At 41.9% G+C, this 27,984-nt stretch overlaps 2 protein-coding genes across 5 annotated transcripts; both read right to left on the bottom strand.

The window, feature by feature from the left end:
* Positions 1-860: 860 nt before the first annotated feature.
* tefa (TEF transcription factor, PAR bZIP family member a) lies at positions 861-11,258 on the bottom strand. 3 transcript variants are annotated; one of them, XM_084938235.1, is made up of 5 exons: positions 11,081-11,258; positions 4,623-5,015; positions 3,980-4,200; positions 2,936-3,147; positions 861-2,433 (listed from the first exon to the last, which is right to left on the bottom strand). In XM_084938235.1, exons 1-5 carry the CDS (start codon positions 11,154-11,156, stop codon positions 2,412-2,414), a joined length of 924 nt encoding a protein of 307 aa, XP_084794361.1. In that variant the 5' UTR covers positions 11,157-11,258; the 3' UTR covers positions 861-2,411. The 3 variants fall into 3 exon arrangements, with proteins under 3 accessions (XP_084794361.1, XP_084794360.1, XP_084794362.1); XM_084938234.1 differs by lacking the exon at positions 11,081-11,258 and adding an exon at positions 5,810-6,215; XM_084938236.1 differs by having other exon boundaries at positions 861-3,147; positions 11,081-11,256.
* Positions 11,259-12,589: 1,331 nt separating this feature from the next.
* On the bottom strand, positions 12,590-27,895 carry zc3h7bb (zinc finger CCCH-type containing 7Bb). Of its 2 annotated transcripts, none has more exons than XM_084938231.1 (21): positions 27,658-27,895; positions 26,798-26,859; positions 26,663-26,699; positions 26,156-26,353; positions 25,776-25,934; positions 25,493-25,633; positions 25,368-25,410; positions 25,041-25,279; positions 24,639-24,924; positions 24,148-24,203; positions 23,940-24,039; positions 23,566-23,727; positions 23,249-23,454; positions 23,046-23,146; positions 22,687-22,868; positions 22,378-22,457; positions 20,713-20,966; positions 20,487-20,592; positions 20,215-20,323; positions 17,218-17,351; positions 12,590-16,683 (listed from the first exon to the last, which is right to left on the bottom strand). In XM_084938231.1, exons 2-21 carry the CDS (start codon positions 26,854-26,856, stop codon positions 16,648-16,650), a joined length of 2,688 nt encoding a protein of 895 aa, XP_084794357.1. In that variant the 5' UTR covers positions 26,857-26,859; positions 27,658-27,895; the 3' UTR covers positions 12,590-16,647. The 2 variants fall into 2 exon arrangements, with proteins under 2 accessions (XP_084794357.1, XP_084794358.1); XM_084938232.1 differs by having other exon boundaries at positions 25,041-25,276.
* Positions 27,896-27,984: the final 89 nt, after the last annotated feature.

The raw sequence follows: 27,984 nt of genomic DNA, 5'->3' as shown, positions 1-27,984 counted from the left end.
GATGAGCTAGCACTTAGCAACAGTGGGAAGAAAAAACTCCCTTTTAACAGGAAACCTCCAGTTTCAGCTGTGGGTGAGGGAAGGAAAAAAGACAAAGGAATCAATCTGACATACTGCAGTAATATGTGAGATACGGAACATGTTTACTGACATTTCCTGTAGTTTCTCTCAGCAGCACCACCTGGGTTGCTTTAGGACGGGGTGGGAAATCCAGGCCTCAAGGGCCGGTGTCCTGCAGGTTTTAGATGTGTCCTTGATCCAACACAGCTGATTTTAATGGCTAAACTACCTCCTCAGCATGTCCTGAAGTTCTCCAGAGGCCTGGTAATGAACTAATCATTGGATTTAAATGTGTTAACCCAGGGTGATATCTAAAACCTGCAGGACACCAACCCTTGAGGCCTGGAGTTCCTGACCCCTGTTTTAGAACATCCACCTCCTCAAACTACTCTTGAGATAAGCAGATTAGTTTAGAGGCTCAGTGCGTCACTATTTCAACAATAGCTTTAAATCTGTGAAGAATCAGAATAGTCATTTTCATTCACTCAAATCCATGGATGACCAAAAAAAATCCAGTGAACTTTGGTCACTAATGTGCCCCCTGTTCCTGAGGTATGGCCTTAAATAACATCAAGAAAACTTGATTTTAATTATTTGATCTTAAGAAAATTGTGTGAACCCTTATAATTTATACAAAGTTGTGTTTTATGAGGTCCAGATGATTTTCGAACACCAAGCAGTTCATTCTCGGGTTCAAGTAAACGTTTGTACCAAAGTTGAAAGTTGTCCTTCCAGGTTTTCCTCAGATCCTGCAGTCATGACAATAAGATGGCATAAAAAGAAGCAAGAGACTCAAAGAGTTCGGTCAACAAGGCTTTAATCTTACATAATGTAAATACAAGACAAAAGATTGCCACACTCAAAGATGTTTCTTTACAAAGATGTAACCAGAAAGGTTAAAAAAAAAACAAAAAAAAAACCACACAACAAAGTTAGCTAAATGACCTGTTCCTGAGAAGCTGCAACAACCATTGCAACAAAAAAGAAAAAAAAAGCTTGGAGTGAATCAATTTTCTGTTAAAGAGGTCTGGAATATTTACACAAAAATCCTACTTGTAGTTGTACTTCACAAAAATGCACAGGCCCATTCATTAAGAGGAAGCTGTTTTTTAAAAAATGAAAAGAAAAAAAATTGTAAAGAAAACAATGTTCACTTTTATTTAGGTTACAAAGTGAGAACAGTTATAGATGTGGAAGCCCTGCAGCGAAAGAGAAATAAACAGCTTTCCCTTTTTTGTCAAAAGTGGACAGCAAAGTAACCGGCGGGTAAGTCACAGCTGTAGTTTGGATGCAAAGTTAACTGTACACTGGCAGACTGCTCGCTGCATTGAAATGGCTTTAGACGTAGAAAACACTCAAAGGGTTTAAAGAGGCGTCCCACAACAGTCTATGTTACGGAGACTGAAGAGACACTGTGTGTTTCGACAGAAAACCTGTAATACGGAAGCAGGTGTAAATGGTAAATAAAGATTCTTCAAAAACTCAAATAGCACTGTATGTATGGTCTATGATGCTAAATACATTTTTAATGTATTACATTAGCCTGAGTTATTTACAGTGCATGCATCAGTAGACTCTACACAGACACTTCTGAAGTGTTGCTGACAGAAAATGGACGAGTCCACATCGACAACCCGCAGAGAGGCAACAACTCTGTGAGGGACACAGCACGAGGGCGACAAGCACAGAAACAGGGAGGACCAAGCGTTTACGTACAGCTCTGAGCCGCCGCTAGTAGAAAGCTCATACATGAAGAAAAGTGAACATGGCTGCTTTTTTTTGTTTGTTTGTTTTTTCCTGCCAAGTCACAGAAATCCCCTGAAGAAGCTTTTAGGTTATTGGAAATGTCACAGTCAAAAAAAAGAAGTCTTTGTGGGTAAAGAAAAGCCCAACTCTTTGCACAATCTCTTATATTATGATATAAAACTGCTATGAAAACTGCTGGAAGCACCCTGCAAACCCCAATAAGGAAGCCATGTAGCCTAAACCATTACATGTGCCACCTAAAAAACAAAACCAAACCTACTGTGTGTAGAAATCAAAGCCCGAACATCACAAACAATCTCATCTCAGCATCAGTCGTACAAAACATGATAAAAAAAATGACACCTCAGAAGCGAGGTGCACCAAAGAAGCACTTGAATATCCTCACACACCCCTCTCACTTGCACAGATGCTAAATATAATACTAATGATGAAAAAAAAAAAAAGATATCTTAACATGCTATAACATCTCGCTGGCAGCATCGGCCCTCACACATGCTCGTCTGTTCTTCATCCTCTTCTTCCACGTAACAACCAAAGGATTTATTTATTCATTAGGAAAAATAAATGAATAAATCAACTGTTGTCTATTCGTCATCTGGCACCGCTCTTAAAAGAGAAGAGAACAAGGATGAATGACAATGGAAGGAAGGGGGGAGAAGAGAGGCCAGTATTAAGCAACTGGCAGCTCTGAAGGCTGGTGTGTGGGACTACCAAGAAGTTATTGTAAAGTAGAATATCCAACATGAGTGAGGCTTTAGGCTCCTCTCCCTTTACCTTCTTAGGTACCACATGGAAGGAAAGCCTCTGCTGTTTTACTCATTCTCACGTTATTGTGACTCAAATGTAAGCAGGTTTGTTCACCAAATACACTCACAATTATTCAAATCAACCCCCCTGACGGACTTTCATCACAGTGTAGGCTATACAGGGGTCTCATTCTCCCCTCTTCCAGCTAAGGTCATCCCTCTCTTCAGCGGTACGGTAGGTTTGTATCCGGTCACATGGCAAAAGATCAGGTCTTAAAAATATCTATCTTTCTAAATATTGACGCTGTCAGGTTTGCATGTCCTTTTGTGTATTTCGCATGTGTGTTTTCCTCGTCCCTTACAGTGGTCCGTATTTGTTTTCATATCGCCCCACAACGTTCTTGTAGCGGCCGCATTCCTTCCGCAGCTCGGCCACCTCCGTCCGCAGCGCCGTGTTCTCACGCTCCAGGAACGCAGCTCGGACAGTGATCTGGTTCTCCTTCAGCCTGCGGGCGTCGCGGGAACGTTTAGCCGCCACGTTGTTCTTCTTCCTCCTCTGCCAGTATTTATCATCCTGGGGGAGTAAAACAGGAAAGAAACAGCTTGCTTACTGCGTGTTCTTTATTCTAATCAACGCACTTTAGCCTGAATCTCGCCCATGTTTGCCTAATCCTGCAAATATGGCTGACAGCCAAGCTCCTTTGTCCCTGTAAACAAAACCAGCGTTCTTCTCGAGGAGCAGGAAGCAGGGAAAAAAACTGATTTCAAGATTATAACATCGCTGAGTCATGGTGAGTTGCAGAACTCAACAGCAGATCCTCTTTCAAATCTCCAACACTGATGAAATTCCAAACCGCACAAAAATAAATAGAAAGTTTGTTTGTTTGTTTTTTTTAAAAACATTTCCTGTTTATTTCAGGCAGTGACTGTAAATGTTTTCTAGCATTCCCGCCTTCAAAAATAAATAACATTTTTAAAAACAAGCTCACATGCCTCCCACTTTCATTTTTATCAGTTATTAACAGTAATCCCAAATTACCCCGATACATGAAAGTTGAGAGCGTGTATATTAGACACAGCATTGAATAAAGCGATGAGTGAATGATTAGAAAGTTGACATATAATTGCCAGTCTATTTATCAATTATTTTCCATGTTTTGAATCATATCTATTCCACAGTCACCCTTTCAGTACAAGCCGTTCTTCCGATATATTATTTAACAGCAGTCTAAGAAATGACAGAGTATCAGCAATGTTTCTAGTGTGATTATACAACCCTACATGTTTGAGCTCCAACTGTCTTCCTGTTTTACTGATTTGCCACGAGACACATAAACACAATGAAGCAGCCTGCTAGACTGAAAGCGCATTTTTTTGTGGTCTTCCTCATCCAGTTGCCAGCATACCTTCTGTTCGTCGGGTACAAACACCTTCTTGGCCTTCTTAATCATAGGCTGTGGCTTGAGATCATCTTCAGAGAACTTGTGTTTGCGCGGGTCAAACAGTTCGCCCCCGGGCACGCTCGACAGGACCAAATCTGTAGGATCTGGCTCGTAGTTGACCTCAATCTCAATTTCTTCAGGGCTGATGGGCTCAGGAGTCACCCTGTCCTTGTCAGTGGTCACCTCTGAGCACACAGATAAGAAACAAAAACAGTAATATGAGACACCAACTGTAAAGTCTGCCATCTCCAGTATGCGGCTGCACCAACTTCTATTTCTGCTGTCCCGCCAGAATAGTTACCACCCACAGCTTGTTTCAGGATTAGGTGACATTGTTAGATCACACCATATCCTGTTTCGCTAACATAGTGACACAACCAAATATGAAATATAAGCATGCATTATTACCTCTATTTAGGACAATTCAAGCAGGGATTTTATACTTCTTATACAATTATACTTATCTACAAACTCCTTAGATTTTGTCAGAGTAGCTTTGCATGAATCACAGTTCAAACTAAGCCTTATCTTCTGTAAGCAACTTCCTTCTGGCCCCTATAAACACTCTGCTCTCTCTGACATCATACAGAGCCAACAGGAGCCTCACCTGTAACAACATCACAGATGATGTCAGAATCACTCTTTGTGATGATCACCACTTCCTCCTGACTCTTCTCCAGCTCCTGAATGGGCAGCAGAGTCAATGGAGACACTAGCTTGGTGATCTTTGTCTTTGCAGAGTACATAGCCTTTTTGTTCTCCGTCTTCATGGCGCCTCCTTCTGGCGTGCCCTTTAAGGAGTTCCCCTCTGGTGACGTGGGAATGCCATTCTCCATGAGGAACTCCTCCAGGTCCATGTACTCCAGGTGGAAGCTCTCACCATCATAGGGGATGGTTTTCTCCCAGATAGCTGGGGTCAGAGCGGCCGAAGGACCCATGTCACTCCCTCCTCCACCCAGGTCACCGGTGTCTCCAAGACACAGCTTTTCCTTGTCGGTGTCTGAAACAGGAAAGATACACATGAATATACACACAGACACACACATTTGGAGTTTTCACAAATATTATACTATATATATTTTGCTTTGACATAGAAAACATGGCTTTATAGTGTATTCAGTGCTGAGAAAGAAGATCTTTTCTTCTCTCTGTTTCTACCCCAAACTATCCAGTGTGTTACAGTAAAATCTCCTTCCCCTCCCACTATCATCTGTCACTGTTCTGTAGAAAACTATTTTAAGGAACCTGACACCACTACATCCAGTATATAGTAGCAGCAACAGTGGACACCATTTAAGATGACTATGATTCAGTTATGCGGTTTTTAAACTGAAGGACTCATATCCACAGTGAACACACAGTGAGGGGAAAAAACAACCAGGCCGAGAATGTTATCACGTTTATTTACGTTCTTATTCACTTAAAACCAGGTTTTATCATCAAAATATTACTTTGTTTTCACCCGAGAAAGAGTGCCTCCTGTCAACAACAGCAAAATAATTGCATTTAAACTCAGGGGCGTGTCTAGAAAAGTCTGGATGCTGAGCAGAATCGGACCCAGGAGAAAAGAGGAGGCCTTTCTAGAGTATATAGCGACTGCAGCTAGCGCTGCAAAATTAATATGCCCTCAGAGGTATTAGCACACGCAGCACCAACCGTTTACAGGCTGCTAGACTGTTATGATGAGAAGACTATTTTTAATTATTATTTTTATTATTCGCCAGCCTCTTTATTCGGGTGAACTCGTTTTAGAGCCGACATCCGCCTCTTCCTCTTCGTCAGCTCTGCGCTTACCGTCGTCTCCGTCCAGTATATTCGGCGGAGGCATTTCCATTATTTTCTTCAAAACCAGCGGGAATGAACTCGGGGCCCCAGCGGCAGTCTCCACCGTGACGAGAAGTGGCTCTCCAGACATTTTTTATAATTCTTTTTTATTGTCTCTTTATTATTCAAAGTTCACCGCGGAGCAAGTGCAAAAAAAAGATGCAAACACGGCGGGTTAGCTCGTTAGCTTGATAACGCCAGCTCCTCAGCCCGCTGAACCGCCGTCACAGACTGCTTCAAAATCCACTGAATCCACTCAAACGAATTTTATCCACGAGAGCTTCACTAACCCACTTCCTCGGTAACTGTGACAGTCGAAAGGTTTGGTTTTTTGTTTTTTAGAACAAACCGCGCCTCCTTGTGAAAAAACCTCCTGCTGGCTTTGTGTTGATTGGCCGGCTGAGTCTGACCTCATGAATATTAATATTACAGCGCGAGGGGGCGTGTTCCTGAAAACTATCTGCGCTCTCATTGGTTGACCGAGTTATATACACGTTCACCTAAATAAGATATAAAAAAAACTATTGCAACACGTATTTTAACCGAGTTTTTCCCCACCCTTATTCGGTTATTTAGCTTTCTTTCCAGTTCTTTTAATGTTATACGATCACATACACACAGACAGCGAGGGTTTATAGCACCTTTTCTAAATTTACGAACAGGCAATAACTATAACCATCTAGCCCAAATCAGATATTAATCAGAAATACTTGAATATTATATTAATTGATATACTCTGACAGAAAAACCAAAAAGAAGAAAAAACTGCACAAAAAGTGGGACAAACAGCTCGGACAATGTCCTGACTAGGAAAGCCTGCCCAGCTCACATGCAAACACACGTGCAGGTGCCGCTCTTACATATCGCCCGGTTTCGTCCAATGACGCCGCGATGTGTCTCTGTGGCTCATGCGCAGGCGTGAGCAAGAAGGGCGGCGCTGCAGTGCCAAAGTGTTATTGGGCTGAGGAGCAGCACCTTGAGGTTTAGTTTGTGTGGGCTATGCTGCTGCAGCTAAGCAGAAGACCCAGGGGCAAAGATGTGCATGTCTGTGCTGTACCGCAGAAAGCTTAATCACGATCGTGGTCGCTGATAATTGTCCCACATCGCCTTTAAGCATACAGTAAACAACTTTTTTTTACTCCTGGTGAAAAAAGTGGTGGTAAAAAATAAATAAATAAACAATAATCTGAATGATGTGGAGATTGAAGCAAATCATATCCTGCGGAGAAAGAAGGAGGATTTTTGCATTTCACTCATGGAAAACAAACTGAGCGCGCTTGGACACAAAACAGGATGTGCGTTCATTTGATTTTCATCATAAACACGGTTAAAATCTACATCCTGTTTTCTTATGCAAAAAGGCATTTAAATAGACACATGTTATTGCCCTCCAAAGTGTGCACTAACATGAAGCATTCAGTAAGGCAACCTGTGAAAGGCAGCTACATGCATGCTTTCCTCACACAAGGCACAGTTTTATTGTCTTTAGTGGGAGAGGGAGTTTTTCTCCGTGTTTGTGTCACAGCGATAAAAACAAATACAATCCCCCAAGGTCATCTGCTATAGGTGGTCACACTGAACTTTGTCCCACTTATTATATATGACACTTAACCACAATGATAAACTATTAGCTGCATTAACAAGTAGAACTAAAATCTTGTCTGTGCAAAATTAGGGAAACAAATTAGGAAAGTATCTGTTTGTGGTCTGTACAGCTCCATGTGATTTTAGACTAGAGAGTTTGCATTGGAGCTGCTGGACAAGACCCTATAAGAAACTAGTTTATTTGACCTTCATGTCATGTCCTCATGTAGACAACTCCTACAACTTCCTAATCTAAAACATACCCCAGCTAAGAGTGGGAGAGAATAAAAGCATCTTTGCAGTCCTCGCATCAAAATCTTTGGCTTTGGAGCAACACACACCAAGACAAATGTGAGATCTGATCCATCCTGGTCATTTGCATCTGTCTCATGGTACACACGGGTTCTATTTATGATCAGTATGTACGACAGAACGTTATTATATATGTCATCATGAAATTTCTACGTCCATATAATGATCTGTTTTATACTGACCCTTAGTGCAGTCCTTCATCATCCTCACTCTGCCCCTCTGGTCATGTTAAATATTAAAATACACTATTGTAACAGTGTATATAGGACAGAAAGTTTGAAAAGAATAAAAGGCCCAGCTAAAAGTTTGAGGTTTTCAAAAATGTAGCAATGAACCAAGGCTCAATTAATTTACACACAGCATCAATAATGCCTGTGCATAAACCAAAACGCTCTCTTTCGGTCTTTCAACACTTGGCGGAAGAATTTTCGAGCATGAAAGACATCAAAATTTTACTCGTAAGTCACACATGAGTTTACAAAGAAGAAAAAGAAAAAAACGTGAGCTGACCGAGCATGACGCCTGACATGAAAGCAGTAAATCACCATCAAAGGTATTTTAAAGAAGGAACACAGCCCCTCTAGCAAGGAACAGCTGGAGAGTGGCTCATTCCCTGACCACGATGGTGGGGAGGATTTAGTCTCTGATCAAAACTAAAGGTGGAAAATATGGAGCTCCTGAATCTCTCTAATGAAAGGTGCTCTGACTTGAGCTGCATTAAACTACTTAATTGGACACAGAACAGCAGAGTACTCTCGCCTGCTGTAAATTTACCACTTGCTCTCTCATGGTCTGCAAAGACTGAACACCATTTTCTTCTACTTATCCAGTTCAGGGAGCTTGAGGTGGGGCTGCAGACTATCTCAGTTGTCACAGGACAACAGGCAGACTACTTGACAACCATTCACACCACATTCATTACCTATGGACAAGTTAGAGTCAACTGTCAACTAGAGATGGACCGATCCGATATCACGTATCGGTATCGGTCCGATACTGACGTAAATTACTGGATCGGATATTGGAGAGAAATAAAAAATGTAATCCGATCCATTGAATATTAAAAAAGCACCTCACAAAACTTGCGACACGGTGTAACTCTGCTCATAACCGTAGCACGTTGGAGCAGTGTGCTCACATGATGGAGCGGCTGTGTGTATTTGTAGCCTGGCTACCAAACCAGCATTTCATCTCCGAGGAAGTTATCCCAGAGAGAAGTAAAGCAAGTGTGTAAGTTCATCTCTGAATGTTTGTAAAGCATTCCCACGTTAAGCTTAACAACCGATATATGGAGCGACTGCGTCTTCTTGCTGCTACTTCAATCGTGAAACTGATTAATGATCAGCTGATCGGCTTTTCTGTCGCGACTCCGTCTCTCTTCTTTGTTTTTGGCCCACCTCGCGCCAGAAAGAGGAAACCAGTGGCTGAACAACAGCAGCACGTTTAACCTTGATAAGCTGTTGTTAGAATTTATTTAATATTACTTTCTACACCAGGATCTTTTTCTATGCAGCTGACGGCTGGTAACTGTGCAGGGGCGGATCTAGCAAAGTTTAGCCAGGGGGGCCGATAGGGCATTAACAGGGAAAAGGGGGCACAAAGACATACTTTTCTTTCTTATTCTCATTTAAAATGTCTAGCTTTTAATAAATAATTATCTGAATCTTACACCCAAAGTTTTAATCTTATGTAAAATATATAGAAGTCCATTACTGTATATAGTAACAGTTAAGTCTAATATACCCCAGTAAGCTATAGTACTTTTTCCTTTGGGAAGATACCATCTGTGCAGTCTGCAATTCTGTTGAAGAAAGATGTTGAATCTATTTAATTATTCTTGAAAAGTAATTTATTTCTGTGCAATTTATTTTTCACACTGCATCAAATTAAAGTTGATTACGTCGATTAAGCATCATGAGGTGGGGGGTGGTTCCCTATTTTTTTTTTTTTTGCTGGGAGTTTGCAACCCTATTAGTTAGGTTGCTTAATATTTCTGCTAAGTACTCTTTAAAATACCAGAATAGGAAGGATTGAGTAGGTTTAAGTTTATTAGATTGATCAGTTTTGCTGAACTATGAAATATTTTGGGTGCAGTGTATTTTTTACATACAGGTATAACAGAATAGCTTTAGTGTTGTTGTTTATTTAAACTTGAGTATGAACTTATACAAAATGCAGCAAGATATTAAAAAAACAGTTTTATAGATTAAAAAACACTATATATCGGATTCATATCGGTATCGGCAGATATCCAAATTTATGATATCGGTATCGGACATAAAAAAGTGGTATCGTGCCATCTCTACTGTCAACTAACTACTGATTCATCATGCTGCATAAAGGGGCAGTTCACCCAAAAATTACATTTTAAAGCACTTGGAGCCATAACCTAATCTAACTTCTCTCCTACAACAACAAGTCAAACATACTGTGCAGCACAGCAACAACAACAACAACAAAAGGACTGCTTTTGCTTCATGAGTCATGTTAGTACTGTGATGGCCCCATTTAAAAACTCAGCCTGAGTGACTACTGTGCAGTCCTGTTAAAGTGGCAGATTTTGTCTCAATTTGAAGATATTATATCTCTGTGATCACTTACACGGAATGAAAACAGAGCCACGCTGAGATTGTTGTGTTGGTGTTAAACACAAAAACAAAACGGTGAGGCATCATCTCCCGAGCAGGCTCACTTAAAGGGCCCACAGTGGTCTCACACACCTGCATGTTTCAGCGGTCACATACCAAACATGCTTTCCTGACTGAGACGTTGTCAAAGTGCAATTGTGCAGCAACAAAACCACCACAGGTCACAGAGGATCAGTGGGTGTTAGACACTGATCTGATTTGCAGGTCGATCTGAGTCTGCTTACTGGAGCTTTCAGTCAAAAGAGGCGTTGTTACTAATCCGTTACAACCATGAATGACAGCATTTTTATTAGCCTGCAACGCAATGATCATTAAAAACAGCAGGTGTTTAGCTTTATCAACATATCTCCTCTTTCACACTGAGCGGTCTTTACCACCGCAATGAAAGGATCAGTACCTGCTTTGTATGTGTTAGAGTATTGTTTTTTAAATTATAAGTGTCTATTTAGTAATTTAGTCCACATTTTCTGTTAAATTCCTCCAACTTTTAGCTTCTAAATCCAGCCAAGGAGAAGCTCCTTGCTGTCTCATGCGGCTCAGCTGACGAGGATTACGCAACAAACACACAGTTTGCGCAAAAGTTCCCGAATTTCCTCAAAATCAGTTTGTCGCTTCAGATAAACGATCTACGTGGTAAATCTGTCTCTTAATTTTCGGAATTTTAACTAAACCAGAGCTACGTTTGGCTGTCACTTACCATTGTCGTCAAAGTTTGGAAGAGCGAACGGATGCTCAAGAAGAGCCCTGAAAATCTCTGGGATTTCAGTGGTCATGTTTTCTCCTGTGAAAGTGCACAATCCTGGAGGGCCGGGCAGTGCTTGAACGGGTGTGAGCGCTCCCGAAAAGCGTCGGGAAATATTAGAACTTAGGCAGGTCTCACACTCTGAACTCGGCCGAAATTACTTAACGCGGCCCGCCCACTCCAGCTCCGCGCAGCCAATCGGCAGCGAGCATTCCCACGCAACCGACGGAAAGAACGCCCATTGGCCATACCTTATGCTAATCACAGCGCTGCCAGCCAATCCTGGGCCGCACCTGTGTTACCTAAAGTTAAAAAAAACAAACGTGACCCATAGCGACCCGTTACGTCGGGTACAACTGGTTTTAACGCCTACATGCTCCCCACGACTGAAGAGACTTTAGTAAGATGTGAGTTCGGTGTTTTTTGTTTTTAAACCTGGCGTATATTATCATAGAGTAACTCGCTTAGGGTCACCGTGTGGGGGACTTAGGAGCAAGCATGAGGCTACGAAGTCCTAAATTTAAGCTAACCCGCATTTACGTTCCAGTTATGTGTCTGGAATAGCAATTATGTAAAGTATAGGCCTTGTAATGCTCGTCTATACACACGTTTTACACCAACTAAGACAGAAACAGTCCAATAGGTGTCAAATATAAGCTCCAGGGGCACGCCTCAGTCCTCAGTGTGGTGTGGCCCGCTGCAGCTTTGGTAAATGTGAGTGGAGGGGTTAAGTATTGGATTTTTAACTGTATTCTGCGAAAGCTGTAGCTTCCCACGGTCATTTATAGTACACCAGAGAAAATGAGTAATAGATTTTAAAAAAAATGACAGAAAAGTCTTTTCCCGTTTTTTCAGCATCTACTCTATAACTTTATCATTGTTACTTTTTCTATAATTTACACATTTATTACTTAGATCAAGTCTAAAGAGTGCTGTGGACATATCTTTCATTTACTAGAGCGGGATCTCTTTATTATGCAGAAAAAGAGAGATGCTGTTGAAATTAAATCTCAGGAATTAAGTGTGTAGTTTTCTATCTTCTTTACTTTCACTGATCCGACCAACTTAAGATCAAAATGAGCTGCATGCGGCTCAGTGTAAAATGAGTTTGACACCCCTGTATTATACTAATTATGAACTTTTATGGAGTCTATTCATGCAGTTTATGTTTGCTGAGAGAAATGTCTAAATTAAAGGGCAGAGGAGAGTCTCCATTTAACTTTCACTGTGGCTCCAAAGTGCATCTAAGGCCTCAGACTGAAGAGCAGGCTCTGCAAAGGGTGTTTTGTAAGATCTCTGTAAGTCACGCGTCGGACTCGTTAAACTCTGAGCGTGGCACAGTCAGACCGGTTTGTAATAAATCCTGTCACCGTTAAGTTTCAGCGTTTCACATTTTGACTGCCACCAATCATACTCATGGATTAATGTCAGGGTGCTTAATTTTAAGGAATAGAATCCACTGGGTTTTGTTTTTTTCTAAAAGTTTATTAAATGCTTTCAAGAGATTTGGTCCACATGTGTGATCATCAACTTCCAACCAGGGAGGAGAAAAGAGAAAAAGTCAAGAAGGAAAAAAAAATAACAACAAAATGTTGTTTTTTTTAAAAAGAAAAACATACAAAACAAACAAATAAACAGAGGCCTTGTTTTTTCCACTTCTTGCATCCCTGGTTTCCTCATTCGAAGTTGCCGAAAACAATAACCCAAAAAATAAAAAAAAATTCTAACCTTTTGAAAACTGATTCGTTCAGTCTTTTGTAGCTGTGTAGGTGTGTGTTGGTGCTGCCAAACACATGACACAAACTTCATCAGAGGGTGGGGGAGCCGGAGTGGCAAAGAGGCAACAGGGGATGGTAGGTCACTTGAATATTTCTTTTTGGAGCAGCAACTGGGCAGCGTGTAACGTCATTTCACTGCAGCAAGATGCATTAAAGTGAAGTGATTGGATCAGGACACTTTATCAGAACACACAACTTTGAAGTCAGGTGACATTCAGAAGAAGCATGCCTGTGTGAGCAACAAAATTCATTATTTGACCCCCTTTACTTTAAGAGGGGGGTAGAGAAAAGTAATTTCTTCCACATATGCGCGAGCAAATCTAGCTGTTTTATCAGATGCTTTGGCACCAGAATCCGTCACACGCTCGATAAGGTTGTGTCATGATTCTTCGGCTTTTAAACGGCACGCACACAACAAGCAGCCCAGACATTTGCTTCTTTGTTTCCCCGACCTCTCTCACAAACACTAGGGAGAGGAGCCTCACCTCAAATGATTTGCTCTCTTATTTAAACAGCAAAAATCTAAATCCAGATCGACAAATTTTAGTCTATGTTGGCCAAATGGGATTTTTAAAAAAACTCAAATTATATTTTCTTTGGGTGAGCGCCACTCTCCTTTATAGCCTGTCCCATTTAACTCTCAAAAGCAAGATGAGAACACATTTCTGACCACAGCACACTTTTCAACAGCCACGGAAAAAAAGACAGCCCATCATCTCTTATTCAGATTACCTTATAAGGGTGTCTAAGTATTATAATAGGTATCAAGTATCATATACTGTATATAGTAAGGAGGGTTATACAATAGGGGTATGTTATCATCTTATAGGTGAAGTATATTGAATAAGGCGCTATACGGGAGTATATAAGCCTCTGTGTATGCGGTCGTTTCCAGATCTGTCCTTGCCCGGTGAATCATCTCAACCAAAGAGGCAAAGCAAAGACAGTGAGCAGTGAGTTCTGCTGGTAGGATCAAACTGAGACACTGCAAGAAGGAAAGACGTTACAGTATATATACTTTAATCATCAACTATCTAGTTTTACCCTTTGGTCCTACCAGAAGATCTCAGATAATTCTACAGCTGTTGGCAGCTGATAAATGAAATCTACCAGAATCTGTGTTTTCTGCTCACTGCCTTCACCCCCAAACAGAGCTGTGCACTAGCAGCATACACAGATGCATATTATATTCATACATGGATACATATATAAAGAGAGAGTTATACATTGCAATTAACATACATATATCAATAGCATATAGAAGAGAAATCGAAATAGCAATCATTATAGTCATCATATTCATCATAATACTAGGAGCAGTAGTAATACGATCCCTCGAAGAAGCTAATAAGAGGGCTGTTCCAGACAAGGCCTGATCTGCTGCCACGCGACCTGCCAGACTGACGTGCGAGCTGCGTTTTTGGTCAGCTCGTTCAGTGGTCAGCAACATCAGAAAACTCATGTAAAGTAAGTATCCTGTGGTTTGATGCTCTTGTTTCTTTAGGTCTCTCCTTTGCTCCTCTTAACCACAGCGTTCTCCCGTACTAGCAGAGTGTACAACTGGAAAATTACAGCATCCTGCAAATCCAGTTTACGCTGGTCTGATTGCGGAAAAAAATAATAACTTCAACTTGACTGACTTGTTTGACTTCTAGCCCTCTGCTCCAAGTGCAAATATTTAACCCTCTCGGTGATCCATCTCTCCATATTCAGCCACTTGTATCTAACCGTGTCTGGAACAACCCACACTGAAGGAAAACTTTTCAAAATAAAAAGAATCTTTAAAAAAAAAAATTTCACTATAGTCATCTAGTTCAGCGATACATGTCATATAGCAATACCTCAATAACAAGAAGTTCTATGTAATCAATACAGGTTTTCAGGTTATATATTTATTAAGCTTAACTGCTAAGTTATCAATTATTATTAGTAGTATAGCATTATTTGTAAATATGTATAATATGTATGTATCTGAACATAGACATACCTTCATCGTGTCTATCCACATTAAAGGCTAGAATAAGATGGCAACAGATATCCTGCCTGTGTGTGTGTGTGTGTGTGTGTGTGTGTCACATGTGGTGCTGTTTATAGGCACAATATGTGGTGTGAATTCTTTCCCCGTCTCAAGCTAGCACGTTTCCCCCAGGCGGGCTATCGTTAGCTATCGGGAACAGATACATTTGGGCTCATATGAGGAACACCGGTCTCCATCTGAAGGATGTGGGAGTGCAACTGGTTTGTGATGAACTCAGCTGGACTGAAGGAATGCCCACTTGCCTTTGCATTCAAATCTTCTCAAACAATACAACTTTAAACTAGAAAAATATAGTTTCAATCATCCTTATTATATCTTTATGTTTAAGTTATTATTCATCTGGATGTCATTCTTTCATCTTGAACAACTACAAAGCTATTTTTTCCCCTCTTACAACTCAAATATTCAGCACAGGCAACATTTTCACTTTGCTTCAGTCCAAGTGAGATCATTACTTTTAAACAGCCACCCTCAGTCTGATCCATTACAGAAGGGCAACTCCAGCTGGGATTGTGAAATGCTGCAGTCACTTCTCGGTAGCTCTCCAACACCAGCTTCACCCGTCTGTCAGCTGCATGCCAGTACAGTATTTTATGAAGAATATAGCCTCGAGGAATCTTAGCCATCAGCCTTGTGTACTTTAAGGGGTTTGATCAACTATGTTGTGAAAGCATAATTTTACCTCCCTCTTTTGTCAGCCTGAGAGAAAACGACATTCAAGTTGACTCTCTGTGGGCAGCAGGTGTAAAGTTACCAAGTAAGAATGTGTCTGTGCTCATCCCACTCAGGAATCGTTGGTATGATAACACAACCAGCTACTAAGGGGCCTTTTTTTCTATAAAAGAGGGACGAGAACTGTAATTAAACCGTTTTTGGGAAATAAACTTACATACATTCCGCCACAGCAACATGTTACATGACTAATCTTCTCTTTATGAAGGCCCATGCAGGCATTACATTCATAGCTTCTACCAATATGGCAGACAATAGAACAAGGAACCGTGTAACTCTCCTTGGAAAACAAAAATGTTGCTCAGAAATCAATTGAATTTATTCTGATCCTCTCACTATATTCCCACAAAGGAAGAAGAGCAGGATTTGGTTGTTGCAGAGCTTAGCGAGGCATGTCCACCAGGAGCCTCTTTCTCCAATGCTTTACAGTTTCTTCACTTTTGATAGCCATTACAGCACTGAGAGCATTTGCCCGCTGGAATGGCGAGCATTTCCTGGGTTTCTGAACTATCAGCGAGAAAAATGTTAGAGCTGCGACCAGCGCGCTCACCCAAGAACTGCTCCAGTGCAACAAGGATTTGGAAAAACAAAGAAACAACCAAAACATTGGATTCTGGTGGACAGAGCTGCTGCATGAAAACACTTGGGAACACTTACTTTAGTCAAAACAAAAAAAGTTGTCTCTGGAATTTCTGGGAACCTAAAGGAGTCATATTCTGACTGCAGCACGATGGGAAAACAAAAGGCTTATGTCCCGCACTGTATTTACAAAGCTTGAATTGGCTCCTGTGATTTGTGTGTAAAATGTTTGTGTGAGGGTTTTTCATGTCAATTTGCTTTCTCGCTGCTGTCGAGATGTTAGAGAAGGTCAGACTGGTAAGATGACAGACTGTTCGGTTGTAGCTGGTGTGGCATGCCCATCTTTCTGATGCAGTTCGGCGGCGATTGGCTGCTTCTATTCAACACAGCTTCGCCTAAAGGTCGTCCCCGTCCGATAACTGCCGGCCTCCCTGAAATGACGCAAACCATCTGTTGTGTCACATGCCAACAAGCTGCACAGATGTGGCGCTTGATGCTGGCTCCAAACAGTCCAGACAGACTTTAACATTAAAAACCAACAGTAAGCACTAATTTGTAGAAATGTGCCATGAGCATTAGCTGATGACTAATAATAATAATAATAATAATAATAATATAATAGCCCTTTTTCACTAGTATCTGCTTAGATCGACTCTGTTTTGGCCGTTTCCATTACAAGTACGACATAATGTGCGTGGCTTGTTATAGCAACAGGGCCAGCTGAATAGGTACTAAAAAAAAGTACATGGAAAAGTACACGGTACCAGGTACTGCCACCTAATGGAAAATCCTAAAATCTAAAACTATACCGTCAAAATGTGGAGACCAGAAACCAAATGTTTTTGCCTTTCATATACAGTCTGTTGTTGCAATCTGCTCATCATCATATTTTGCTCAGTGGAGATTAAGAATAGGAAAATAAGCAAGGTTTGACCTCGGATATTGACGTCTTTTTAAACACTCACCATGGCTTCTGTGTAATCTGCTGTTATGGTGACCTGCTTGTCTTCTGGGGGCGGGGTCACAGCAGAGTTATCTGAGCGTCTGCTCTGATTGGTGAGCTGCAGCCACAGTTCATACATCTGCTGCATGTCTCTCACTAAAAGGATCGAGGGAAGACAGAAAATTAAGATAATATCAGTAACCTTGAAGATGGTTATCAAAAACAGTCAGTGCAAATGGAATGCAAAAAAAAAAGAATTAGAGGCTTTTATAGTGGCTGCAGTTGAGGGCAAAGGGACAGTGGATATGAGAGCATGATAAGAAAATTAAAAACAGATCCAGCTAAACAAAGCCCGTTTTCACTAATGTAGTATTTTTCCCAAACTAAGTGGAAAATAGTGTCTGTTTTTTTAGCATTATCTTTATAATAGTGACTACAGATAAACCTGTTTGTTTTGTTTTCATGAAAAGTGCATCTTGCATATAAATATCCATTAAATTCATTTAAAAAAAGGAAAAGAATGAGAAGATCCAGCCATTTAGGGTCTGGACAGTCTGCCTCGGCTAATTACGCTGAAGAGCAGTGTGACGCAAAACAAAAAGCTGGTATCAAAGAGTCTACGATCAGAGGAGAGTGAACCAGTTTGGCCTGCATGGGAGCCATATTGTATTCTTACTGTAGATTTTTTTAATCTACAGTTTGTTGCAGCTCTTTGACTGGTTTCAACAAGTTAAATAAAATGTGTGTGAAATCCGTGACTCCTTTAATACTGCTGTACACACAAACACTGGCCATAATGTTACTGTGTAGAGTGGGTCATGCTGGGGCCTGGACTTTGGTAGCACTCTTGATGTGAATACATAAGTTTGAGGGGAGTTTTTTCCCCTCATTCAGATCTTGCTGATCATGAATTTACCGATACTACAATCTCATTTTCTGGAAAAGTTGACACCTTGTGTAAAATATAAATAGTGTAATCTTTTTTTCTTTTTTCTTTTTAACTATTTTCGAATAAATAAGGTGTTTGCCAGACAACAGGCTTGATCTGCACGTCATAGTTTTCTATATAGAAACTGAATTGTAGATAAAAGTAATGAGAACAGACATATTCATAACTTTTTCAAGAGGTCACAAGGTTTGTGAGGAGATCACAATTCATCGTATCGTCAAGTGAGTCAGTCAAGTGTATGAAATGTTTACGCTTCCATGTTTCTTCTTGTTTTGTTACAGTGGGATGAACTCAAAACAACAAACAAACAAACAGAAGTTAATGGAGTTATACCTCCTTTAGATAAGTAACCTAATTCCATAATCCAAACAATTTTGGAAACCTGACTGCTAGGGGTGCAACAATACTCGTATCGATATTGAACCGTTCGATACAGTGCTTTCAGTTCGGTACGCATATGTATCGAACAATACAAAATTTTTAATTTATTTTATCAACTTTCCTTCTGACGATGCTGTCTGTGTTGAGCGCTCAGTGGATCTGCGCTTGACAGTGCAGCCTAGGCGGAGTAGTCGAACGCAGATTCACTGAGCGCAGGGCAAGCTAGCAAGACAGAAGTTAAGCTCTCGTTGCAACATGGCAAATTGAACCTCCCCCACCCTCATTCAGATGTGGCGTTTGGAACTACTTTGGTTTTCATGTGATGTATGACCCTGAAGGTAAGTGCGTCATGGACTAAAGTAAAACAGTATGTCGGATGTGCCACGCAATGCTCAATTACATTGGTGGGAACTAGTGTGTTAGCGCAGTTAGCTTGTTAACGTGTTGGCCGTCCAGCCCCACGCACGGGGCGATCCGCGGTAGCTCGTTAACGGAGATTTGCCGTGTTGTGGCGTTAACGTCATTTCAACGAGATTAAAGCTGACAGCACTAGTGGGAACACAACGAATATGACTGCACATTTACGCTGACAGCATCCTAGTGCAAAGACAAGTGGAAGCAGACAAAAACAACAAGCACGCATGCTACAAACTTTACCCGAGTCATTTAGACAGCCGTTAGCACATGATTCTCCTTATGGGGACCTGATATGTTTAATATGCTGCTGAGAATATAGCCCAGAAGAAGCGTATAGTATAGCTTTTATTTTGGAAAGAGCCATTTCTCTGTAATAAACTCTCTTTTCCAAAGATGAGTGATTTCTCGATCAGATAGATTTATTTTTTTATTACTTTGTTGTTTCAGCAACATTAAATTTAAAAACTGTACTTTCGAGTTAAAATATATATTTATAATTTTAATAAATGACAAATTAAACAGGCATGAACATTTTTTTTGTATTGAAAAAATATCGAACCGTGACACCAAAGTATCGAACCGAACCGTGAATTTTGTGTATCGTTGCACCCCTACTGACTGCATTGTACTGCACATTTAGGGTCTTACATTCAGACGATCTAATAAAACAAAATTCAAGGACCTGCAGAAGTCTAGTTCTCAGAAGAAGCATGGGGGTGGAAATGTTATGGTTTGAGGTTTGTCAGCAGCCGCAGGGAATTAGATGGCTGCAGTTATTGAATAAACAACAAATTCTACATCATATCAAAGAGCGCTTGAAGATGATGTGAGGTCTGAATGTTGGATCTCTCATTACTACACTAACTAACCCACCATGGCTCAATAAGGGACGCTGGTGGATAAGGGAATAAGCCCAAATTCAAATCCCATGCAAATGAAGTCATTTTGCATAATATAGTCTTAGTAGTATTGTCATTGTTGTGTGCAGCTAAAGGCTGCAATACTTCTTTTTAGAGTGAAGGGTGCACTTTTCCCAACACAACAATAGTGTTTTTATTGGATAAAGAACCTAATCCTTAAAGGGATTAAATGTTTATTTGTCCCAGTCTCCATTTGACTTTTTCACATGACAAACTCCAACCTGAATCAGCAATCACTTAATCTACATATGAAAGTGTAAGGTGGAGCTCGCACACCGCTGCCTTTGTATATTTACAAGCTCTTAATGGCCTGATCTCAGTACAGTTGTCCTAGGCTGAACCAGAAGCTTACAGCTGTTGTTTTTCATGTACGTCCAGACGTCCCTCTCCTCAAGACTGTGGGCAAAAGAGCAGTTCCCAATATAGTGGCACTTCTTCTGCTTCATCACGTGCACGCACATCTGGGTGAAATATGTAAAGCAAAGATTCAAGTGTGTGAGTTACAAAAACGGCTGTGCCCCGAGGCAAAACCAGTCAGCTGGATTCTACATGTGAGAGGTGGAGGGGCAGAAAGAGGGTGGAGTAAACATGAACTGAAGAGGAAAGAAAAACAGAGGAACTCACATCATATTGCTGTGGATAGGTGCGGGAGAAGGGAAGAGGCCGAACAACAACCCACTTCTTCTTCTCAAATGACTTTACCAGCAACACGCGGCGTTCTTTCGTCCAGCTGAAGAAACAGAGAGCAAACATGGGAGCCTTAAAGATACCGTGACATAAGGTCATCAAACTTGTTAGACCACCTGAGAAAACACGGTCAGCACGTGTGCATGTGTGAATGGGGCCTCACCTGTGCCGTGCCTTGGCAGTACAGTACTTGAGGTTCTTGTCCGGCTCGTTGACCTGACCTTCTCTCCAGCACTGACCGCACACAAACTTCATTTTCAGGTTGAGGGGGCGACCTCTTCCTGCTCCTAACCCACCCACTGGGCTCACACCACTGCCACCTATGCAATCTCCTCCTACTCCCACTCCACCACCGCCACCCATTCCCCCAAGCCCTCCTACAGGAACACTGCTGCTTGGATGGGGTATATGGATGGGCTGAAACAAAACAAATTAATTCATTAAATATGAGAAAACAGAGGAATTAATTCCTGCATTACCCATAGAAAGCTACAAAATGCACAAACTTAAAGACATTTATCCAATTTTGGGTCTAACCAGGAGTCTTAGACATTGTACACATTGGAAGAGAAAGTGAATGATATTCCACGTCGTTAAGTGACTTCGGACAAAATAACCATTGGTGACAAAAACTGGGCGAAACCCAAGAAAAACTTTTCTCAACTTCCAGGCAAGCAACTGAAGTGATTACCAATGAGAGGGAAGAATACCACTGAATAACGTAGTAGTAAATACATTACAAGGTCACCTAGGCCACCAGACCCTGGAGTATCTGCAATAGACCAGCTGTCAACTTCAAAGCAATGTGCAACGGGAAAATCACTTCTAGAGCCTATAAGTGACAAATTAAAGCACCAGTTCTAACCACCAAATACAACAGTTTCTTGTGCCCAGTTTTAGATAAATTAAATTAAATAAATATTAAATAAAATCACTACTGGCAGCATGAGGCGATATCTGGATCCTACAGAAATTGCACAGGTGGTCCAACTCCTTCGGGATAGCACATCATCATTGCCAGAAAGTTTGCTGTTTCTCCCAGCACAGTCTCAAGAGCATAGAGGAGTTTCCAAGAAGCAGGCAGTTACAGTGGGAGAGCTGGACAGGGCCATAGAAGCTCGTTGACCCATCACTAGGACCGGCATCTGCTCTTTTGTGCAAGAAGGAACAGGACGACAACTGCCAGAGCTACAAAATGACCTACAGGAGGACTCTGGTGTAAATATCTTTCACCAAACAATCAGCACATGTCCCAAACATGAAAGGGTCTGGAGAAGCAGTGGAGAAGATTATCCTCCCTGTATCATCGTTTAGAATTAAAGGTTTGTTGGTGGGTTAGTGATGGTCTAAGGAGACATATCCATGAAGAAACACACAGAACTCAACAGAATTCAGGTATCAGGATGAATTCCTTGGATTCACTTTCAGACCCTACCCTGGTGCAGTTTCTTCGTCTGAACTAAATCCAAGTGGACACGTCTGGGATATTATGTTTCGGTCCATCTCACACTGCCAGCCTGAACTTTAGACTCTGCAGAGGAGCTCACGGATGCCCTCATCCATCATCCATCTTCTCATTAGGAGCATGCCCCTACAGTGTCGGGCTGCATGTATCAAATGATGTGGCATTGTTTAATTCCTAACACATTACCCAGTGCATATCAGCGTAGATATCCAACAGGATTTTTTTTCCCCATTAAGATCTGACATGGTTTCAAAGTGTTCCTCTAATTTTTTTTTACCATGCATTTAAAGACATTTAAAACTTTTTAAGGACTGTGATCACCCAAAATGTATCCAAATGTCTCAGGAGCTTTTACAGCCTCACCTTCTGCTGCTTCTGTGCATTCTGCTCCAGTCGTTGCCAGTGCCTCTTGGACTCTTGCACCATCTCTTCATGGGTGATACCTACAGGAAATGTTTGTCACAGCTCAGTGAAAGCATCTTTATTTGATGCTCAGTTAATAACTGCTGGTTAGTGCTGATTGTCATTGTGTTTACAACAGCTGCTTTTCCATAACATTCAAATATGTCAGACATTTGTCAAGAGTGAGCGCTATTATTAATGACTGTTTATTGGATTACATTTAATATCTTGAACAAATTAAAATTGCAGCTAAGTCTGGTTTCTACCTACCTGTGTCCTGCTGCAGAACCCAGCATTTGAGCTCTATGACAGAGTGCGCAAAGGAGCAACTGTCCTCACGCTGGCAGCCATAGCGAACCTCATGCCGACAAATATCAAACTGGCAGAGAGGGTGAAGAGGACGCACCTTACTGTATCGCACATTGGCTGACCTAACCACATGCACCAGGCACCTGCAGGAGAAAGTAAGATTAAAGCACATGATGACACACTTGTCTCTTTTCTGTACAGTGACCAGCTTTTACCATTTAAAGAAAAAAGTCAATCAGAATTTTATTAGAAAAAGCTAAACTGATTAGAAAACCAGTTACTTCAGCAAAGTGAAGACGCGGTAAACCTGTTACACTCACTTGTTATCGTCAAACGGGTGTCGAGCTGTGAGATTTGAACAGACCGCCAAGTTTTCTTTGCTGCGTTTGCTGATGATGCGAGGTTTACTGTCAAAGCATTCCTGTTAAGAAAGAAAGTAAAGGCAGATGAGTGAAGATCCATTTCCACTTTTCCAAACGCCAAAGAATCTAAAGAGGAAATGTGTAGCAGACTGTGGTCTGACCTCACAGAGGAACATGAACATGCCCATGTGGAGCTGCAGAAGTCTGGTGACACTCAGTGCCCGCCTCTCCGTGCTGCCCAGAGGATCAAACAGCAGCTCTCGACTCAGAGCGCCTTTCCTCTCCTGAGTCCACACATCGATCTCCTCCTGGCAGTACGCAAACGTGCAGTTCTCCCCATACTGGCACTCCTGACGCTCCTGTACCTCTGCGGGACCAGGCAGAGAGAGAATACTCAACAGAATATAAATGTAATGGTGATCAAATGTGTATCTGATAGATTACATTTTCCAGCGTTAACTCCCCACGGGAAACATACCCTTACAGAGTACAAAAGCCCCCAGGAAATTGTTCCGTGCAGGCCGGGGCCGAATCCTCTTCCAGGTGGGGTCTTCTGAATTTTTGAGGCGACACAGCAGCACATCTCTTTTACAGCGATGTGCTGCCTCTGGCTGATACTTATAGTCCATCACTCGTGGACCTGAGTAAGAGGAAGAAATAGTTAGATACTGATTATTTCAAAAAGAGCAATAAGTGGTCTTCTGTTAACATTTTGTCAGCAACTAAGTTAAAAATTCCCCAAGAAATGTCCGGCAATTCATACATTAGACACAGTGATGCTGCAACACCCTACTGTGAACATTCAGAAAATTCAGGACAAAGGACAGCATGTCAAAGGCTGGTAATACAAACCTATTCTGCTGTAACAGGCATGACAGGCCTGCCGAAACTCGTGTGTGGCAGCCAGAGGATTCCTGGAGAGCAGAGACAGGTTGGTCCCTGCTGGACCATTCTGAAAAAGAAGAGCAGAAAGAGATGTGATATAAAAGAAAGACAATGTAAATAAACAACTAAAAAAATAAAATGGATTTCTTGTAACAGATATGTGTGTTTTGCTTACTGCATGTGCACTGTGGTTGCGCATTCCAGGAATGAAGCTGTGACACACTCGTCCCCCTGAAGAACACAGACACAAGGACACTGATGTCAGACTTCACATTGTATTGTTGCTGACTCACACTGTCTGCTGATGATGCACATCTCAGGTTAAAGCCAGCTCCCTAGAAACTGTGCTCTGGCAGATAAGCAACTTAAAATCATTGTACTGGGTCAAATGTGCATCCTATTGGTATGGGGTAATATCGTCTATACTGTACTTAAATCACAGTTGGCATGCTTATCGACACGCTTTCATTCCTGCAGCCGCACTAAGTCATTTTAAGTGCAAACCATCAGATCCTAAACTGCATAAGCATCCTTATGCACATAAGCATTCCATGTGCAATTTATTTTAAACCCTTAAATGCTCTTTCTTCACAAAAGTTTTTTACTTAGATCAACGCGTGTTGTCAAGCAGCAAACCATTCATGAAAACTTTCCCTTTCTGCTCACCAGGGAGAGTGTACTCTGACAATGAGTCAAGTCCACCAGCGGCGACTCCTGCCTTCCCTTCTCCTTCCATAGACGTCGTGGAAAAGCCTCCCAGTGCGTCCTGCGCCTGGGTGGAGCCCTGGTCCCGCAGCGACGAGTAAGATTCCAGAGGAGGAATGTCGCTGATCGAAGAGCTAAAAAAGGCTTGGGAAAGCTGGGCTGAAGGGGCTGGAAGGCTGGGTGAGTAAGGAGGCCGGAGACCAACTGCTGTGTTGGGCAGGTTTGTGGGAATAGCACCCACTGGAGTCTGGAGGAGACACAGGAATATGCTGAGTTTAGATCATTCCTGGTGAAATAAAAGGGTTAGAAATACTGTCCAGTTTAGTCACAGTGCCGAGTGATATCGTTTTTTCCTGCACTCACCTCACTGACTTTCTTGGGGATGGATTCTAACAAGCTGTCTAGCTCATCCTTAATGACACTACTGCTGCATTCATCCATGTGCTCTGACACCGGGACCGAGTACTGCATGGGAGGCACCTGGCTGCTGGGGCTCTCTGAGAGGTCAGTGCACGAGGTTACCACAGTGGTCGTTGGGTCATCGCTGACTGGAATAGGAGTAGCCAAAGGAGCGGGGATGCACTGTGCGCTGGAGATGTCTGCTGGGGAGGAGGAATAAGAACATAACTGTCAGAAACAAGAGGGGCTGGGGATGAGCAGGTAAGTTCAACATGTGGCAGCCTGACATACCTGGTGCAATGTCACCCAGAGATTCAATTCCATTGGAGGACATCTAAAGAAAGGAGGAACCCATCAGGCTCTCACTCAGCCGCTTCATTATATTACAAACTTTACACAGTGACAGCAGCACCTACCTCTCCAGTGGGTGTGGAAGTCTCTCCATGACTGTCACCTTCAGTGGCCGTAGACTCCGTTTGTGGGCTGACGTAGGCCTTACGACCCTTTAGTCCCAGTTTGTTGGCTAGATCCTGAGCCAGATCACTCACCTGTCTGTCCTGGAAGATTAATTATTAAAAAAAATGATGCTCAGAATAGGTAAAAGCCATGAAATTATCATATCAGTAGCACAATATTCACACAGTATTCCATTCCGCTTCAAAATTAAATGATAAGTCTTTGTTTTAAGTGGTGGCATACATTTGGTGCTGTGAGGAGACATTTGGTTCCACATGTGTAAGCCTCTCTGAGTTGTCCCATCTCCCTCAGACAGAGCGCTTTGCGGTACAGAGCCCTGCGACTTCCTTCTGACACACACAGTGCGCTGTCACAGTCCTGAACGCCGCGATCGTACTCCCTCTGAGTCAGAAAAACACAGGAAAAGTTATAACCTATACCTCCACCAAAGGTGATTTAATAAGGAACAATTACATGTAATGACAATTCTACACCAATCTTGAAACTTGTATCTACAGGTTTACTTGAGACTTCACTCTCTACAGATTTCGAGTCTTCCACATGAACACATCTTTAAGTACTTTGGGAGGTAACACATCCATCCCACTCCCATTCTTTCTCACCATCTGGTAGTAGGCAGCAGCCCTGTTGACGTAGAGGCTCTCGAGCAGCTCATGGGGGATGACGAGAGCCTCAGCCTGGGCATAGCGAGCAACACTGATCCCCTCTCCATACTGCTGGGTCGCTTGATGCCAGTCTCCATCCCGAAAACAAGAATTCCCTTCATCCAGCAAGTTACACACCAACTGAGTGAGAAATGCCTGAAAGGGATGTGTAAGAAGTGGGTAAAATGATTGAATGAGCATTGAAATGAGGAGACATAAACAAAACAAAAAAAGACAGGCAATATTAGACAGAAAGAAAAGTAAAGGAATGTGGAATAAGAAGAGGAATGCGTAACAGATTGAGGACAAAATTAAAAAATGTCTGAACTCAAGTTTACACCTTGGCCTGGGTAAAATTAGAACAAAATGTGGGTACTGTCATGTGGCAGTCTGCGTGTAAATATTACATAAACAAAATGGTGATAATGAAGCTCCAAAAAAAGCATAAACCAGATCAACGCATACCTCATAACTCTCTGGCTCTGGGAAAGGCAATGAAGACCTATGGATAGGAAAGGAGAGGTGTCAAACATCTACACGTGCAAAATGTATATACTTTGGTATGAAATCACTGGTGGTCTCCAGATATTTCTCTCTTACTGGATAAAGCTCATGGCCTTCTGAATCTCCTCTCTTCGTTTCTGCCGTTCAGGATCCATATCCTAAATGTGAAGACAAGATTGACTTGCACCTATTTTTGTTTGTTTTTTTCTGAACAGTGTTTACAGCTTTGACAGCGGCAGCCTAAGCATCGCTCTCTGCTACACATCTGTGTCCCGTCCTACGCCAAGGCCTGGCACTACAACAAGCTAGACAAACAGCGGGGTCAGCTCACGGTGAAGCCTGCCATAATTGATGTTAGTGGGGTGAACATTTAGCGTAACCGGGGAATGAGACTCTACGCAAGAAATAATATTAATCGACGTACAAACTGCGGACATTCTTTAAAGGGAGGCATTTAAACGCCCCGTAGATGTTTTCAACGACAACCAAAACAATGTTGGGACTATGATGAGGATAGCTAACGTTAGCGTGTCATGTGAACGTGTTTCTCAGCTCGTACTGAATGTTGCACCATCAGATAAGAATATATATATAAGACATGCAGCTTGAGTCGGGTCAGCTACTAATGCAGTTAACGCTGAAAACCACTACAAGAGTGTTTCTACCGATAGTTGGGATTAGCCAGTGGACGAAACTAGCTAATTCGGCTACATGCTAATCACTGTAACTTAACCGTAGTAAAGAGGAGAAAAGCAAAGGGAGCTTTGAAAACTGTTTAATTCCTATAGAAGTCACTCGCATCGTACAGTCTCGTTTAGCTAGTTAAGGTGACACATATAAAGGGGCATTGGACGAAAGCAGAGTTACCTAGCTACCGGGTAAGTTAGCTGACTTCATTTACTAGTGGAGCTAAAGCTAACAGCTAAACCCTGTCCAGACAGACCACGGCAACTCACCGAGTTCAGTTGCTGCGCTTTTCAAAATCACAGATACCTTCATGCAGCGTTGGCGATAACGATGAGAAAAAGCAGCCAATTATCAATACATAACCTTGCGCATATTTTTACGTTTAATGTTCCTGTCATTGGTGTGTGGACGGAGCGCGACTTTTCCAGCTATTGCTACGGCTGCTGGTAGATACAACTCAACTACTGGCTACCGCTGCTAGCTGTTATGGCCAGTGCAGTATGGCAACAAGTATCCAGACACAAGAGACCTATGACCGCAGGAGGGCAGCAAAAACTGTGTCAAACTGTGTGTGTTGGTAAATTACTACCGTTCCC

The sequence above is a fragment of the Perissodus microlepis genome, chromosome 8 (assembly GCF_051167445.1).
Source record: "Perissodus microlepis isolate ML-2025 ecotype Zambia chromosome 8, ASM5116744v1, whole genome shotgun sequence".
Classification (NCBI taxonomy): Eukaryota; Metazoa; Chordata; class Actinopteri; order Cichliformes; family Cichlidae; genus Perissodus; species Perissodus microlepis.
The sequence above is the reverse complement of the archived record's forward strand: the minus strand, read 5'-3'. Positions and strand labels throughout refer to the sequence as shown.